Source organism: Ischnura elegans, chromosome 11, assembly GCF_921293095.1.
Source record: "Ischnura elegans chromosome 11, ioIscEleg1.1, whole genome shotgun sequence".
In the NCBI taxonomy this organism is placed as follows: domain Eukaryota; kingdom Metazoa; phylum Arthropoda; class Insecta; order Odonata; family Coenagrionidae; genus Ischnura; species Ischnura elegans.
Window position 1 is genome coordinate 606,163 of NC_060256.1, and position 18,548 is coordinate 624,710.

An 18,548-nucleotide genomic window follows, 5' to 3' on the forward strand; every position below is an offset into this window, starting at 1 on the left:
CCAGGAAACATATATCTGATACGACTGAAAAGGATTTCATGCCCTTTCACCGTAAAGGCACACATATGAGACTTTTTGATTGTCTGGATCCGGTTCTGGCTCAAATCAGAACTATACAAAAGTGTATGACTAAGGGTTCTAAAAATAATGAGCAAGAGTTATCCTGAAAACTATACTTCTCCTCAATACCAACTCTTGATTTTACACAGTGCCCATATTTCGGTCCCTCCAACTGCGTAAAATCAAAGTTTTACTGTATTGTGATTGATATTTATAAGTTGTGCAACATTAATGAAGTAAAACACATTCGTGAAGTTTTTTGTCAATACAAAATGTAAAAAGTTAACTTGTATTGACATGCATCCTGTATTTTGATGTGTTTTATATAGCAACAATCAAGTTATCCCCAGCAATTATGGGTAAGTGCTATGAATTCCTTAAGATATTCTATTTCAAAAAAATATTTTTCTTATCGGGATAAAAACAACCTACACATAAAAAATGTTTTAATTTTTTAATGTATTATGTACTAGATACATGTTGTAAATATTTTCTTAGATATAGAAAACAGTTAACACAAGCATTTCATCACACTTGAAGGAGGACTGACTACCAGAGTCGTGAAAAGGGATTTTTTTTAAATAAAATTTTTTTAATAACAAAGCAAGCAAAAAGCCATGAATTTTATTTTTACATGTGTTAGGTCATACCTTAAGGCAGCGGTTCCCAAAGTGGGGGTCGCGACCCCCAAGGGGGTCGTGGGCCGTTCGTAAAGGGGTCACGAGATACTAATAATATGGTGAACAACGTACTTAAACTTGGACGACCATTTTTAGGGGGTCGCGGCTAAAAAGAATGAGCTAAAATGGGTCGCGGAAAGAAAAAGTTTGGGAACCGCTGCCTTAAGGAATATTAGAAAAAATAATTTAGCTTGATTCAGATATTGCCTCAGGTAAAAATTTGATATTTTATAGAACCATGTTTTTGATGCAACATTTTCTAAAATCTTATGAAACATACGAGTTTAGAGAATTTCCAATATTCCTTTGGATATTTTTCAATTAGTTTTTGGAATCCTCATGACTTCTATAGTAAACCTGCAAATTTTCATAAGAATCGGATGAAAACTATAGCTGAGACAAATTATTTCCCTCTGGAGGTACAAGTGCCTCTGGAGACCGCATTCATTGAAAAACTGCAGTTTCACCCAAACTTCAAATGGTCGTGAAAAAAAAACTATTAGAGATAGCCAAGAAATATTTTACACTGTTTCATTCCAGCATGGAAGGATGAAAATTGGCAAGTTTCATCAAAATCCGAGTTGGTGGGTGTCATGCTTGAATGAAGTGACATGGAATGACCCATATGGCATTCATTTATACGAACTACGGCAAAAAATTTGTCAAAAAAACTAGTTACGTGGGTGTAAATATTTAAAAAATCAGTGCTTCCGACTGTAGTCCATCAAAAGTGTGAAATCGTAAATGAAAGTGAAACTTTGTAGAGAAAGGTTCGCCTAAAACCTCACGGTGGAACTTAAGGGGAAGTAGGAGTTCAGTAAAAATACAGCGGCTGACATTATGCCCCCATTTACGTGCCTATTTGCAAACATCGCATCGACAATACTTCGTAGTTTAACATGTCAGGAAGGTCGCACGGGGTATTTCTTACACTCCTATTTAAACCCTACATAATTGAATCATACCTCGAATATGTCACAAGCCCATAAAATTACTCAAATTTCAACGTTCTTGCCGGTTAATAAGCGACCTCGTGACAACACTTTTCTGATCAACAGTTGGAAATATGAGGAAGGAAGAGAATTAATTCAATTGATGATTGAGGAAATATTCTTCATTTTAGACACAACGTTACATTTTGGAGGGGGGGAAGTCTGTGAAAATACTGCAGTTGTCAGCGACGAGAGATGTGGAGAAGTAGTAAGGATATCACTGATGGTATCATATATTACATATACACATGCCTATATTGAGGCCAAAATGGCTCCTCTATTGCTAATTCGAACGGGGAGTTGATGATTCTGTGCATTAAATTTTCGCCCAAGCACATTGGTATGTATCCACAAGGGAGGGGTGGAAAAGTTTGGAATCCCACTGACGACTTTGTCGACAATTCTATCAAACAGCGGCTGAAAAAGAAATATCTGTGCTGCGCCAATTTTGCGGAGGTTGAAGAGGACCTATACACCTTCTTTTTTAAGTGCCGTGAGCAAAATCTTCCAATTAGAGGCCCAATATTACAAGAAAAGGCCAAATACATAGCCTTGCAAAATAAAATTGACAATTTTAAAAGTTCTGGTGGGTGGTTCACTAATTATAAATCAAGATTCAACATTGTATCTCTGAAGATAAGTGGGAAAGAAGGCTCTGTTAATCCTGAAATTATTGATAAGTGGCACATCGATAACGATGATATACTTCAAGAATATAGTCCCAGAGATCACTACAATTTTGATGAAATTGGGGTATATTTCAATGCATTACCTGACGCAACCCTGGGTTTCAAAGGGCAAAGGTGCCATGGGGGAAAAGAGTAAAGTGGGTGTTACTGTGGGGCTGTGCGTCAACCAAATGGGCACAGACAAAATCAAGCCAGTTGTCATTGGAAAATTTGAAAGGCCACGGTGCTTAAAACATGTAAATTTGGAAGCCCTCCCAGTTTTTACCATGCAAATAAAAACAGCTGGATGACCCGAGAAATTTTCCAGCAAACTGTTATACGTCTACTGAGAAAAATTGCGGGAGAGAACCGCAAAATTGTTTTAATCATGGATAATGCCAACGTTCATTAAAACGTGGAACATCTCAAATTGGCTAATTTTCGAGTCCTCTTTTTACCGCCGAACTCGACTAGCAAGTCCCAGCCCTTGGACCAAGGCATTATCCAGAATTTTAAAGTCCTGTACCGAAAGAGGCTTGTGCGGAATTACTGGCCATGGATCAGTATGTATACTTTCATCTATTTTGCTCATATGCTTTTGGATATCGATTTAGATATTTTTATTCACGATTATCATTCTTTCAAATCTATTTGCTGCTTTTGGAAATGGGAACAGAAATGAATAACATCCTGAAATGGACGTTGATACATGCAATCCACGCCATAGCTGAGTCCTGGAGAGAGATTTCCTCCACTACAATCGCAAATTGCTGGAAATCGGCTGGATTCCTTTCGATAGCGCATCATGAGGATGTTCCCGAGGTTGGTATTTGATACAACTAACCTAATAGTAATTTTACTGCAATAATATCACGGCTGTGGGTCATTTGATATGTTATACCTTCAAGAAGCTGCAGTAGATGAAATCGCGGGGGAGGTTAGAGGTTGAAAAGATGATTTTGAAAAATACTTGGAAAAAGCAGGAGGAGCATAGCGCGCAATATCAAGCGATTATATTGCCCTAGAGGATGATCTACAGGCTTGCGACGATGTGATGCCAGTACCTGCATCGGAAGAACCAGCGGCCGGGACTAGTCATAATAGCAGTGACGACGAAGATGAAAGTGAGGAAGTAATTTCACCAAATAAAAACGAAGAATACGCTACCCTCCAAACATTAAGATATCTTGATCTGGCTAACGAGTTAGGTCCCCAATTTAATTCCCATTTATGCAAGTGAGAAACCATGGTGGAAGCGGCGATGGAGAAGGGCAAAAAGCAAAAAAAATAACAGATTTTTTTGGGTAATATCCTTCTGTGTACATATTAGCCTTCCTGAATAAACGACTTAAATATCTTAAGTATTGGGCTCTATTTACCACCAACCTATTTTTCAGGCTACTCGTAATGAAGACTCACTTTTAACTCTAATCATGAACTTTTTTCTCACGTGCCTCCCCGCTCTCCCATGCCAAGAGATCATTCTTTCCAAAGCCTTTGTTTGCTCCCTCCTGCCCCCTTTTGCTGATCTTGCTGACACCCACCTTACGCATCCCAAACCCCTCCTTCCCCAGCATCTCCCATTCACTCCCTCCCTAAGGTACAGAGCTTGAGTGCATCGTAAAAAAATACGGCCCCCAAACGTAGTCTGAGGCAGAGCTGAAGGCCCTTTCCCCACCCTTCTTTCTCCTGTCCCCTTCACCACTCGTTATGCTGACCACACTTCTTTCCTCAGGCAATCCCCATCCCACTCTTATTCACCCCACCCACTGGGAATGATCTCTGACTGTGGAAAGGGGCATGGTTCATCTTTACCACCTACGGGGGTAAGTTTTTAACCAGATAGAGGCTGGAGAAGTATCTTCCATTATCAGGGAAATGGTGCCATGCATATATAATTGTCTCTCTTCTTCTCTGCAGACTTTTCCTTTGAAATTTAATTATTTTCTTTGCTCTTTCCGCACTATTTATTTACGATATGGCACGACTATTTTTTAGTGCTATAACTAAGAAAATCTTTCCCCTACGTCAATTATCCTTTGCATAACTTTCAATACAGCAGAGAAAGATACACGAAAATTAAATGAGGTTAAGGTACAGGTTTTTGCATATCATTTTTGGAAATTCACACAAGTGAACCAACACTTCACACACATTGAGAAATGATGAAACGTCTCTTGTGGGAAAACAATCAATGTGGATATTAACATTTCTCTCTTTATTTCTCCGATAATTGAAGATGTTCCTCCTGTCATTTTCCGGCTGGAAACTTGCTCCTGTCAGCATAAAAGAAAAGAGACATACTAAATGAACATGGCACCTTACACCTGGTATGAAGAATATGGCCCTGATGAAGAATAAAGTCTTTTATAGCAATGTCTGCAAAGATGATGGAGCACAGTAGCTGGACGGAGAACTCAAACAGAATTTACTTCAAATATTCACCCGAAGATAATCATATCCTATGTAATTTATGATCGTAACTCAATCTCAATGAAAATAACTAGTTGAAAAGATAGTACATTCAGCTGAAAATATGGAGTAACTGGAAATATTAACTTATGAAGGTTATTTTGGAAATGGGCCAAGACTTTTGTTTTTCTTTTTTATTCTCGTCACTGAGCGATAGACGGTGACATAAATGGTGGTTAGGTCGGCTGGTGCTAAAATTCCGTGGGTGTTGCAAACAAATATCTATTTTACGCATACTTAAAAGTTGCTATAAGCTCCTCACCTCAAATTTATAACATTAAATTCTTATAATAAACTTTGCAATTCATTATTTGATTATATTTTCTAAACTGGTTGGGAATTTCTTAAGCAATCGTTGATACTGAAGTACAAGAAATGGGAAGTTTATGGTGGTATAATTATATAATGATCTTTCACAGCATATATTGATAACAAAAAGCCTTTTCTAAGAATTCTACTGTGAATAACCACCTAAAACCTTTAAATAAGGCCACTAAAGACAAAAAAGGGCGGAGGAAACAAAAGCAAACATTTTTTCGTGACTTATGAAAAAGGTTTGAAAATACCAAACTCGATTTTACGAAGTGCCAATTTTCCGGTACCACTGACTTCGTATAATCAAGAGTTTACTGTAACTAGGTCACAACCACCAATTTCGTTCGTAACATTTTTCGATCTCTATATTATTCCGATGGAAGCAAGAAACTAAAAACATGTTTTAAGTCCTGCAGCATGAGGAAAATATTTATTAATTGTTACCATTATTGATATAAGAACACATTTCAATAAAAAAATGGTCCTCTATTGTCACAAAAATGATTACTCTGAACGAAAACGTCATTCTTGCGGGTGTCCAAACTCGCCCCACTCCGTGACACATGTTTGAATGAAGCTATTGAATATTTTTTATTGGTAAAAATAGTGCTACATCAATTTTATTTAACATGAAGTTTCCAAAGGTTAATAGATATTAATTATTTTCACGACAATCGGTAAATATTTCGTTGCAGGAATAATTATTATTTATAAAAAAGTGTCCGAACTTGCCCCAACTTACTGCACTATGTTCATCACTCATTAAATTAATTTTAGTTTGATGTATGATGAACACTGAGTGATTTATTTCACTTAATTCACATTTAAAATAGAGGTCAAGTAAAATGAAATACATATACTGCATTTATCATTACATATATTGTTGTCAATTAATTGTAAAGTCAATTAATAATTAGGTTATTAATAATATAATATATGATATAATCACAGCTGTGACCAACACAGCATTGAAAAATTAAGTTTTATAATAAGTAGAGAGGCGCAAATAGTATCCACGAATACTCGAATACTATAAAATATTCAATATTTGAGATCTTTAATAATTATGCTCAAAGTACGATCATGAATACCTCGAATTAATACTTGAATACTTTGTATTTTGCACCATACACTGTCGCACGCACATCATTGATAGTTGACTCGGAAACAACGTAGAGGACTCTAGTCGTTTAGTGCATGCAGCACCATTTCAGGCAAGTTGACGAACTACATCAAATTCGTGGATTGGAGTGGTAAAAAGATATCGTTTGACGTGGGGAACCAAAAATGATCAGGAGAAAAAATCCAAAAATCCCCGTTTTACCCCATGAAACCCCTCCAATTAATTAAAAATAGCAGGAAAAAATATCGACTTTAGGGGTACCTTCCTTTAAGCACTGAGCTACTGCTCCTGAACCGTTCCACTCTTCACAAAGATCATCACAAATTCAAAGACTGCAAGGATGCCGGCTTCCCCTGACATCAGTTTTGTTTCTTTTTGCTCTGCTATGACGTGTCAAAGTTGATAAAGGATCAAAATTTTCATTAAAATAACGTATTTCTCCGAATATAGTCTGAATATAGTTCCCCCCCCTAATTTTGAGGCTTCAGTTTCGGGAAAAGTTAAAAAAAAGCGTTTGAATATAGTCCCCCCCTTTGCTTTTACCACAGGCATTTTTGGAAAAAAAGGGGGGACTATATTCAGCTATACACGGTAATAGTAAAAAACGACATATGCACAGGCCCCTGGCTGAATGCATCAACCCACCAACATTCAAAAAATTGTTGATGAAATCTTCACAGGAAATCAGCCAGGTAAGGATGGACATTGCTGCCAACGTTTCAATCGTCTTCAGGAAGGAATGGCAGAGAAGGCCAGAGAAGGATGGACATTGCTGCCAACGTTTCAATCGTCTTCAGGACGATGGCAGAGAAGGCCATTGAAACAAACGTTGACAGCAATGTCCATCCTTACCCCGCTGATTTCCCGTGAAGATTTCATCAACAGCATTCGCCAACACCAAATCCTTATTCAAAAAATTATTTTCACCACTTCTCATTCAATGCTCCTCCAGGATGAAACTCTTTTTTTAAATGATAAGAAATCTTCCGGAACAGAAGAAAGCCATAAAATTAACTGCCTCTAACCTGAGTTTTAATGTAGACATAACTCCACAGCCACAGTGCAATGCTATCAAGCAATCGATTGATGTTCTGGATGTTTTCAGGAAGGAGCAACATTTCTTGCTAGTGGAACTGCAGTCACAGTTTCTTAAGTTATCCCCCTTGTGAATAGCATTACTAATTTTTATAGAAACTAAAAAGTTTTCGCAAAGTCATCTACAAGGTTACGTCAATGATTTGTTGTTTTCCACTAAAAGGTGATATACATTTCTGGGAAAAGAACAACTATTCAGTTTTGCCACAATTCTTGATGCATGATTCAAAATCAGTGATTTCCAAGATTCATATAAAGTTGAGATGATAAAAAATCAGTTGGCCTTGGAAATGACAAGTCTGTCTAAACAAAGTCACCCAATAAAAACAGATACCTTAGGAAAAGTGCAACAAAAAACAGCTGATGTAAAGCAACAACAATCAATGTGGGGAATTTATTCAAAATAAAAGGTTTATTTAAAAAATGTATTTGATATATGTATGCCTTTATACATTCCTCAAGTGAAATAGAAGAAAAAACGTACGTTTAATATGCTTAGCGCAGTTCTAGTATTCGAGGTTTTCAAAATTCAAGGTATTCGAATACTTGAGCAATGATTTAATGTTCGAATTCGATATTCAAGTTCAAGAAATCACCTATTCGACCCATCTCTTATACCTAATGAGGCTTTACTATAAAAAAGATCAACTTTTATTGAACTAATTTAGGCAATAAACTTTTCATCGAAATTTAACATGAGAGATAAACATGACCCGTCAGGTCAGATAACTTTGGTGAATAAATAAAAGATCATTGTCTTTTGCAACATTATGGGTATGTGTATGAGCATGATGGATATAGAAATAGATTTACATACCACAGAGCAACCCCTCCTCACGTATGAGCCTCCTGGACATGACCAACGACTCCTTGTCATTCGACTTATACCATTGGTCCACCACAGATCGATCTGGAATAAAATGAAAAATACCTTAAGTATTATCAAAGTATATGTAAGTAAAACTTTTCTCATAATCATTATAAAGATTAGAAATCAGCATTTAACAGGGTTCCCACTCTACCTAAATAATGAAATTCACGGTTTTTTCCTGATTTTCACAGTTTTTTTCAAAGTTTTCACATTTTTTTTCAGGTTTTCACTGTCTCAATGTCGTCAACAGGGATTAACCATTAAACATAAAATCTTTTGAATTTTGATCCCTACCTCCCAAATTGCATTTGGGCCACGGCTTCACCTAGAGGTCTCAAAATTTTCAGGCCTTATTTTTGATCAGTCCCACAACTTTTTTCACTGGGCCAGATGGAATTGAGAAAAAACGATTTTTCCAATCCACCCTAATGCACCAAAAGTTATCTCAAATAAAAAATACTATGAATATTACTGGAAAAATTATACGTGAAAATAATTTAAAATAAGAGAATTTGAAATTCCAGGTTGAGCAAAAATTCATGAATAATTCATGCGTAATTCCAGGGACTAAAAATTAATGCATAATTCTCCCCTGGTTCTTTCTTTCGGTCACCGAACACCCTCATTCTGTTCTACAATGTTGGTCTCAAATCAGTGAATAGGGTAGTTTCCTTCCACAAAGAAAATGAAAGGCATTGATTATGATTCATTACTCACCATTAGTGTATTCATAATTAGCAAATTATTTGGTTTTGGAAGTCACAGTTTAGGCGAATGTTAATGGCCAATTTTAACCTCATTTGAAAAAGGTCAGATTGGCGCCCATGCAATTCCACTCCACGTGACGTCACAGGGGCCAAGATGCTATACAAGTACATAGTCAGAAGTTTTACATTGCCTGATATTACCAATGCATGCATGGGGCACAGAGCTCAAGGAAACATCTCTTAATAATCGCCTAATAAAATTGCCTAAGGTCGGAAAATTTCCTTCGTTTGATAGGGTGTTAATAATCCTTATTTAAGCTAAGTGCTGCCTGCTAGCAGGGTACTCTGCTACTTGCAAGCAGCCTGCATCATAGCGATGCTCATAGCCTTGCACCAAGGTGGCCTCACAGAGCGGCAGCCAGAACCAGAATGAAGTCGTATGGGGTTTTCCCAGCATTCCTTCTTAGCCGTCGCGTTTTCAAGCGCTTGAAAATTTTCACTTTTCATTTAATCGTGAAAAATAGATATCGTCATTTCAAAATCTAAAACCCTGCAATACGTACTCGAGGAGTAATAATCTTTCGCTCTAGGCAATAAAAAAAATATGAAACCACCCTATTAACTGATGGCCCTGAAATTCCCAAGTATAAAGTGCAGTCATGCAGAGAGCTCAGGTCAATCTTTGGCTGCTATCCACATCTCTGCAAAACTTTTATTTATTTATTTAGTCCAAAAACAGCACAAGGCCAATTACAGAGGACTACAATAACAGTAGAAATAATTACATAACATTAAGCACCGTAACCAACAAAAACAAAAAAAATATTCAACAGTATTTACCAATAATAACAAACAATAGTCATCGGGTGGTGCGAGGAATAGGGGGAAAATTACGATAGTGATGGTGAAAGTTGGGTGTGGGATGAAAAAAAGGATCAAAATTTGGAACACATTTGGCATATGAGTTAATGGAAGAAGGAAGTCTGAATAGAAAAGAACGTTTAGAAACAGAAAGGCGGGGGGTGAAACAATGAAATAGGTCACTCGACCTCGTCGTGCGCGAAGGAACACGAAGCGGAAAAAAAGAAAGAAGGTCTGATGATCTGTATTTGCCATTAATGATATTTAAAAAGAGTCTCCGGTCATTCAGGATACGGCGATCAGCTAAAGTAGAAATGCCAAGAGAGGATCTAATCTTATTGAGGGAGAAGTTACGAAAAGGCAAGTGGCGGTAGCTGACAACAGAAAGGAAAAAATTCAATGGACGTTCCAGGAGCTTTAATGAAGAAGGTGGGGCCGAAGACCAGATTTGGCTGCAGTATTCTAGGACCGGAGAGACACAGGAAAGGAAGAAGGTGCGTAGAGCAATTAAATCCAACACCTCACTATGGCGATACATCATACCCACCAAAGACATAGCGCGGGTGGAAATGGATTTAATGTGCTCACGAAAGAGCAGCTTAGAGTCAAAAATAACCCCTAAATCCTTCTGAGAGGTGAACGAAGGAATATGATGTCCAGATAATCGGTAATTTATACTCAGGATAGATTTTCGTAGGGTGAATGGTAGAATGGTAGACTTGGCTGGATTAATTTTCAGACTCCAAATCTCAGACCATTGGTCTATGGCATCAAGGGCCTTCTGCAGAGCAAGGCAGTCTTTCGGGGAATTGATCTGTTTAAAAATTTTGCAGTCATCTACGTATAATAATATTTTACAATTGGTGGAGGAGATAATGTCAACCAGATCGTCAATATACAAAGCAAACAGTAAAGGCCCGAGGACACTCCCTTGTGGAACTCCAGATGTAACCGGTGCCATCAAAGAACGCGACCCATTTACAATAGTGTGTTGTTGCCGGTTCTGTAGGAAAGACACAAAAATTGAAAGAAAATTGCCATGGACATTATACAGATTCTCTAATTTGAAGAGCAGTAATTGATGGTTAATTTTGTCAAAAGCTTTGGCAAAATCAATATAGCATACATCCAGCTGTGATGAAGTCTCGAAAGTGTCAATGCAATATTTGTGCAAAATGGACAGATTTGTTACTGTAGATGATCCGGGAAGGAAACCATGCTGTTCGTCAGATATTAAGGGAAGAGAGAAAGACAACAGACGTTGATGAATGATGCGCTCAAAAATAGTCGATATAATTGGCAAAATTGAGATAGGACGGTATGATTCTACAGAAGATTTCTTTCCGGATTTGAAGAGTGGGAAAATGCTGCCAATTTTCCACACTGACGGAAAATATGCCGTTGAAAAACATCTATTAAAAATGATGGATAGGGGTAAAGCCAAGGAAGGGGCTGCATTTTTTAGGAACATCGCGGCCAGCTGATCTGAACCAGTTGCACGGTTAGTTTTAAGGGATGACAACAATTTTAGACATTCATCGGGAGAAGTGGAAAGTGAGGAGAGAGAGTGGGAACTAACACATTTAATATCAAGAACAGAGGTATCCAAAAGTTGATTAGAGGTGAAGGTGGATGAAAAGAACTTGGAAAAAAGGTCAGCACGCCCAGGACCAACAGCAGTTACATCACCAAAAGACATTTCCATAGGCGTGGAAGCAGAGTTACGCCTGGAGTTGATCATAGACCAGAACCGTTTTGGGTTGGAAACACATTCGGAGGAAATTGAGGCTATATAGTTGGTAAAGTCTAACTTAGTCAGATAATTGGCATGACGCCGAAGGTTCATGAAAGTTTTTAATGTGTAGGGGTTAGGAAAAAGTTTGTACAGGCGCCAAGCACTTAGCTTATTTTTTAAAACAAAAACTGTCTCACTGGTCATCCAAAGTGGGGACTTTCTAGAACGGGGTTTCCGATGCGGAATGCAGTCCTTCAGGACACCTGCCAACCAGTCATAAAACATATCAAGGGCTTCGTCCACAGAGCCTTCTTCCAAGAGGCACCATGGGAGGCAGTTGAGGGTGTCATTAACATGAGCCCAATCCGTTCTTTTCCAGATGGGGGTGGGAGGACGTAGAGAAGGGGGCGGAGTAGACCTTGGTGTAGGGGGTGGCCACCCACTGGGTTCAAGCGAAATTTCTAGGGACCCGTGGTCGGAGCAGAAATAGTCGCCAGCAGGGCAAACTTTCAACTCAAGCGAGGATAAGACAAGATCCAGGACTGCCAACCCCCTCGTAGGAAACATATTGCATTGCTTAAGGCCCAGGCCATTAATGAAATGATCAACAAAAAAACTCCTCAAGGCCAGATAAACTCTTAACATTCACAGGGTAGGACCAGTCAATGCCTAAATTAAAGTCACCTAAGTGCATAACTTCACCCACACTGCGGGCTAGTGACACAGAGTTGAAACACTTTTCCAAAGTTGTAATATCACCAGAAGGTGGTCGATAAAATGTACCAATTAATAGCCTTCTCCCTACAGAAGACGTTGCATTAAAGGGAAAAGTTACTTCGACCCATAAAATCTCGGGGCCTAACTCCAAATCAGGGCGACGTAGCGCCAAGAAACCATTGTCAACACCAAGAAGGACACCACCGCCACGCTTACCAACTCGATCACATCTGAAAATTTGATGAGAAGTGGATATAGATAATTCGCCATCAGAAACATTGTCGCAAAGCCACGTCTCCATGAGGGATATCACTTGGTGATTTCGTAGTTCATGAAGAAACGAGTCCATTGCCCCAAACTTGTTTCTCAAACTACGAACATTTTGGCAATATACACTCAACTTCGTTGCACACATTTTAAGTGGAGAAAGGGCGCTAAGAAACTAACACTTCAATAATTATATCACACACAATTAGACATTAAGCACTAAATTTTTGGAAGGGACTTGAAGGGACAAAGGGAGAACACCGGAAGGGACGAAAAACGGTTGCCGTGGAGGAGGCAGGCCAAATCCCGGGAGCGACGATTCACGTTGACCGAGAGTCATAGGCCCGATTCGGAAGGGTGGGTAAAACAACACCAGAACTAGTATAAAGCACAATAATCCAAAAGTTGCATGAGCAGCATTTCAGTAACTCGTCCCAACGAAGTAAAGCACTATCTGCATTGGAAAAACACACACAAAACATAAACGCACACGTTTGAACCACAGAAATAAAATAATACTGTGGAGAGACATACCCACCTGGCTTGCCTCACCACCATCTTCAAATTCTTCTTCATAATGTCCACTCATATAATATGCACAGAACCTTGACAACTGAAATTTATATTTTATAATCTTGCAACCATTTAAATTTGCAATTTTTAATAGGGCTAAAGAGACACTACAGGGTCATTCCATTTCAAATCAACCAGGCCATGACACCCACCGACTCGGATTTTCATGAAACTTACCATGGTCATACATTTTGGTATGATTAGAAATTGTGTGCAATTTTAGCCTCCAATTGTCATTTGTTAATGAAATACAGTAGACTCTCGTTATTACGAAGTTCACGGGACCGAAAAATCGGAGGTTCGTAATAACGAAGTTCGTAAGAACGTTTCTTTTAGGAATCGTCGAAAGCAATAGTGTATTATAATACGCGGAAAGAAATATAAACAGGAAAATGCGTTTCAGTTTTTCAACAGAAGACTGCGCCATGACGCATTCGAGGGTTGATATCTTCCCGAATACATGAACTCCGATATTCAAACTCGATGCGTCCCAAGACCTTGTTCCTAGGTTGATAAAATTACAGTCCGGCCACCGAGAGTTGTCCAATTACAGACCAAATGGTCTAGGTCCGGGGAGGGGGCAAGGCTGCCATGTAAGAAAGGGAAACGCTTACAAAGTGTTCCGTGAAGAAAAGATCCGGAAGGGACGACGAGCGTCAAGGACCTAGAGGAATAATCACTTGTTCTGTGATTCGAAGAATGGGCTTATTTTGGTGGATCAGGCTTATTTCGGTGTTCGTTTATGCATTTGACAACGTTGTATGACTAGGCGAGGGTGTGAGGTGCGTTTGGGGGACAGCGGTTGGCTTTAAACCCTGCTGGCGCAGGATTATCCGCCCATCCTATTGTGCCGTAATCGGACAACCCTCGCCAGCCGGACTATGTAATTAATCGCAGAGTAAGGTTATCCTGCGGGATGCAACACTGCATTACACGTATGCGCTTACTCAAGCTTGTGGCGAACTGATCTAGCGGGGCCTGCGATGCATTCGGAGCCGAAAAAATAGCTCCCCGCGGTGACGAAGAACGGGCGAAACGTTGAACAGTTCCTAAATTCACTCCATTTTCATTGATACCTTATTCAGATCATGATCACAGTGAGAGTTTCCCAGCGCCACACCGCGTAGTATCGGCCAAATCGAAAGGCGCCAAATTTGAAATTTGAAAATTTTGAATGCTCGTATCTCTGAAAATTCGTAAATCGAATGTGCATAGGAAGAGGTCTGACTGTACATCCTATTTACGAACGGTTATGAGTAGGGCACCCTGACTACACAGGAATGAAGCTAGTTATATGATTTTGCGTGTAAACTGAATAAAGAACCATAATTGACGCTCTTAGGCACAGTAAACGAGAATAACTTAAACGTGGCGCAATTATTGAAACTTAAGTGTAGTGAATATCCACCTAAATACCGTGACTTGTGCGTGCAACTTCGTAATAAAGTTCGTATTGTAACTGCCGGGACCGGGACATAGGTTCGTAATTTCGTAAAAACGAAAATTTCGTAATAACGTTTCTTTTACTATTGCTTGGATAGGCCCTTTCGACGGGACCAACGATTTGCTTCGTAATAACGAGAACTTCGTAACAACGTTGTTCGTATTAACGAGAGTCTACTGTATGAGCAATTGAAATTTGGGCGTGACCCCTAAAGTGCCGCAACGTGCAACACATGGTGATTTTTATTTTCATCCATTACTCCATTCCTGTGAGATGAAAAGCCATGATTTTTTTTCCTAATGCTAAGTGGTCCATAATGATCCCACTATTATCATTAAATATTCACTGCATTGTAGCGTTCTCTTAATTATAAAACACCAACTCCGGGTTCAACAATTTATTGTCACTCCGTTACATCGAGGCTTGACGTCGAGTTGTATACTGCCCCCGTCATGCCGGGCCACGGCCTTTTATGCGAACGGCAGGTGATGACGCACAGGCTCTGCGTTAGTCAGCCGCCTCCGTTAGTCAGCCGCCTCAGTTGACTCTCTCGGCCGGCACCTGGATCCCAACACCCTCCCTTCTCTGCAAGAAAGAAAAGTGTTAGCCTCTTATCTCTCACACATGCATATTGGTTTTCTCACCACCCGCCCGCTTCTTGTCATTATTTCACCCCGATGGAATTCCCCCGCTCCGGACCCGCTGCTCTGCGCCACCGATTTGGCCGCTACGAGGAATGCTCGATTTCTCCGAACAACGCCGCCGTCAACTTCCACATCGTATGACCTCGGCTCGTTGCGTCTATTGACGATTTTCCCGTAGTGTTTCCTATCAGTCACCCAAACTCGGTCTCATGGTTTCAGCTCGGGCAGCGGTTGAGCTCGATGTCTTCTATTGTACTTCTCGGTAGCCTTTGCTTTCTTTATTCCCATCTTTTCCCGGTGCTCCCTCAGGTTCGGCCACGATGGCTGCAATGAGTATGAAGAAATGGGAAGGTTTGTGCGTAATTTTCTTCCCATTAACAGCTCTGCTGGGCTATATCCGGTTTCCAGGGGTGTTGACCTGTAGACAAGTAATCCTAAATTTGGGTCTTTCTCCTTCAGTAAAATGTTTTTAACTATTTTTACTGCTGACTCTGCTTGGCCATTGCTTCTCGCTAATAATGGACTGCTCGTTATTAGCCGGAATCCGTATTCTTTGGCGAATTCCAACATTTCTCCTCTAAACTGTGGCCCATTATCGGATCTAACAACTTCTGGGATCCCAAACCTAGCGAAAATCGCTTTGATTTTTCCGATGACTGCTGCTGCGGTAGTGCTTGTTAACCTCGCCACCTCCGGAGATCTGGAAAAATATTCTACAACAACTAAAAAGCTCTGATTGCGGACGGTTAAGATATCCATTCCTACCATCATCCAGGGTCTTTCCGGAACTGCAGTTGGCATCAGGGGTTCAACGGGCTGTGGACGCCTCTCCAGACATTCTTCGCATTTTTCAACTGCATTTTGTATGTCTGCCGATATTCCTGGCCACCAAATTGCATCTCGTGCCCTTTCCCTACATTTCCCTATTCTTAGATGACCTTTATGTAACCTATCGAGCATCTCCTTCCTTAACTCCTTCGGAATAACAACTCTGTGTCCATGCATAAGCAATCCTTCTCCCTCATTGAGATATCCTCTTTCTTCATAATATCTCCGCAGCGGCAGCTCAAGGTCTTCTTTGTGCGCAGGCCAGCCATTACGAACGTATTGCTTTATCTCTTTTAAGACGTCGTCTCTTTCTTGCTTTTCTCTGACTTCTTCCAGCCTGGTGTCTGACATTGGTAGAGCCTTTATTACTTCTTTCACCATCGCTTCATCCTTTTCTAGTCCATTAAATAACGCAGGGAATGTATTCTCCGGTGCCCCGTTACGTAAGGAAGTCACCCCGACCCATTTTAATATTCCTAACTTCTGAATAGCTGGCCTCCCTAGCAATACCTCTCTGCCCCCAGGAGTTACGTAAATTGTTTCATCACACAATTTTTCCTTCCACTGCAGCTTAGCCTCGAAACTTCCCTTCGCACAAAAGTTCGTCCCTCCTATGCCTGCCAGTCGTTTAGACGTAGGGGTTAATTTAATTCCTTGCAATTTATCTTCAACCACGAGGGACCCTATCACTGTTACGTCTGCCCCCGTGTCTATTTTGAATTTAATATCGACACCATTCAGCGTGACTGTGACCCACCATGGCTCTACATTAGTATCTACAATTCCCAAGTAATAAATATCTTCTTCGTCTTCTTCTTCCCGGACTACGACGGTCCCCACGGATTTCCGCAATCTACACATTTTTCTCCAATGACCCTTCTTACTGCACGCGTGGCACGTTGACTGTCTCGCGGGGCAAGTTGCGAACGCGTGTTGAGGACTACGCCCGCATCTGCCGCATCTCTGGTGCTGGCTCTGTCCGCTGCATCCCCCTGGTGATGCTCGCTTGCCGCTAATTGGTTTAGTCCTCTTCTTTACTTCACTAACCTCATAGTCTGATGCCACTCCGCGATGCGTTGACCCTTGGGTGCCTCTCAGCAGCCCCTGTTGGCGCTGCACCTCTTCCGCCTGACGTGCCTTCCGTAGAGCCACTTCCAGTGTTAGGCCCGGATCCATCTGCAACGCTTGCGACAGCTTCGCGTCGTAGACTCCGACCACAATTCGATCTCGGAGAAGATCGTCCTGGAGCGACCCGTATTCGCAATATTGTATGAGGCGATACAGGTCTGAGATGAATTCATCCACTGCTTCTCCCTCCTTCTGGCAGCGTTGGTTAAATTTCGCCCTCATGTATACGATGTTTACCCGTCCCATGTAGTGATTCTTGAATTCTTCGTATACCTTCTTGTATTTCTTCTTATCCGCTGCTGACAGCTGTAGGCTAAGCAGTACGTCTTCCGCCTTTTCGCCCATCACGTACACCAGCATGTTGAGTTGCTCCTCGTCGCTCTGCTTCTTCAGCCCAGACGCAACCCAGTATCTCTCCCAACGTTGCGCCCATCGCGGCCAATCCTCCGCCACAAAAGAAAATTGGGAGGGCGCCGTCACGCCTGCTGTTAGCACGAACGTGCTGTTGCCTTCCGTCATGTGGATCTCGCCGCTGCGTTCTTGGCACCGCTGCCACCATGTAGCGTTCTCTTAATTATAAAACACCAACTCCGGGTTCAACAATTTATTGTCACTCCGTTACATCGAGGCTTGACGTCGAGTTGTATACTGCCCCCGTCATGCCGGGCCACGGCCTTTTATGCGAACGGCAGGTGATGACGCACAGGCTCTGCGTTAGTCAGCCGCCTCCGTTAGTCAGCCGCCTCAGTTGACTCTCTCGGCCGGCACCTGGATCCCAATATTCACTGCATGAAGTAATTCAGCTGCAAAAAAATAAAGTTTACAAAAAAATCTCCCTTGCACTATTTTTCATTATCAGCATCCACAGGGAAAGGCCATGCGAGTACAGACTCCTGGTTTAGTTTAAAGTAATCACTAATGTATGAGCAAAGATTCTGATGAAAAAAAATCGTGAGTCCGGCGTTCCTTTTAGTAAAAAAAATACTCGTTCATGTTCACAGGAAAAAAATGGCTCTTTTTCAAGGCACCTAGAAATTACACAATTTAGAGGACATATAAGCTAGTACTCATGATTAAACAATATTAGATCATGCATTATCTCACTATAGTGTATGCTACTGGTTCTTAGAGTAGGAAACACAAAGGCAATCATGTGAATATATTCCCCCACTTACTGCTAATTTCGTGCTCTCAGGACTATTCCCATTAAGCTGTATCTTCTATGAGTAATGGGTAACTGAATAGTATGGTATAAAATGTAAAGCCAGAAGAGAGCCATCAGAAAGTTTTCCAATTTCAGTCTACGTGAAGTTAATTAATTTCTCATTTATATGGTGCAGTCTTAGTTATATCCTGGTTGAATTTCAG

General features: G+C 40.6%; 1 protein-coding gene across 3 annotated transcripts in view; it reads right to left on the minus strand.

Annotated features, from left to right (window-relative positions):
- The window catches only part of LOC124168149 (cystathionine beta-synthase), a 189,486-nt gene that overhangs the window by 75,635 nt on the left and 95,303 nt on the right, over window positions 1-18,548 (minus strand). For all 3 annotated transcript variants that reach the window (XM_046546273.1, XM_046546274.1, XM_046546272.1), the window contains one exon: window positions 8,223-8,315. In XM_046546273.1, coding sequence (XP_046402229.1) covers window positions 8,223-8,315 — 93 coding nt within the window. The remainder of the gene's footprint in view (window positions 1-8,222; window positions 8,316-18,548) is intronic.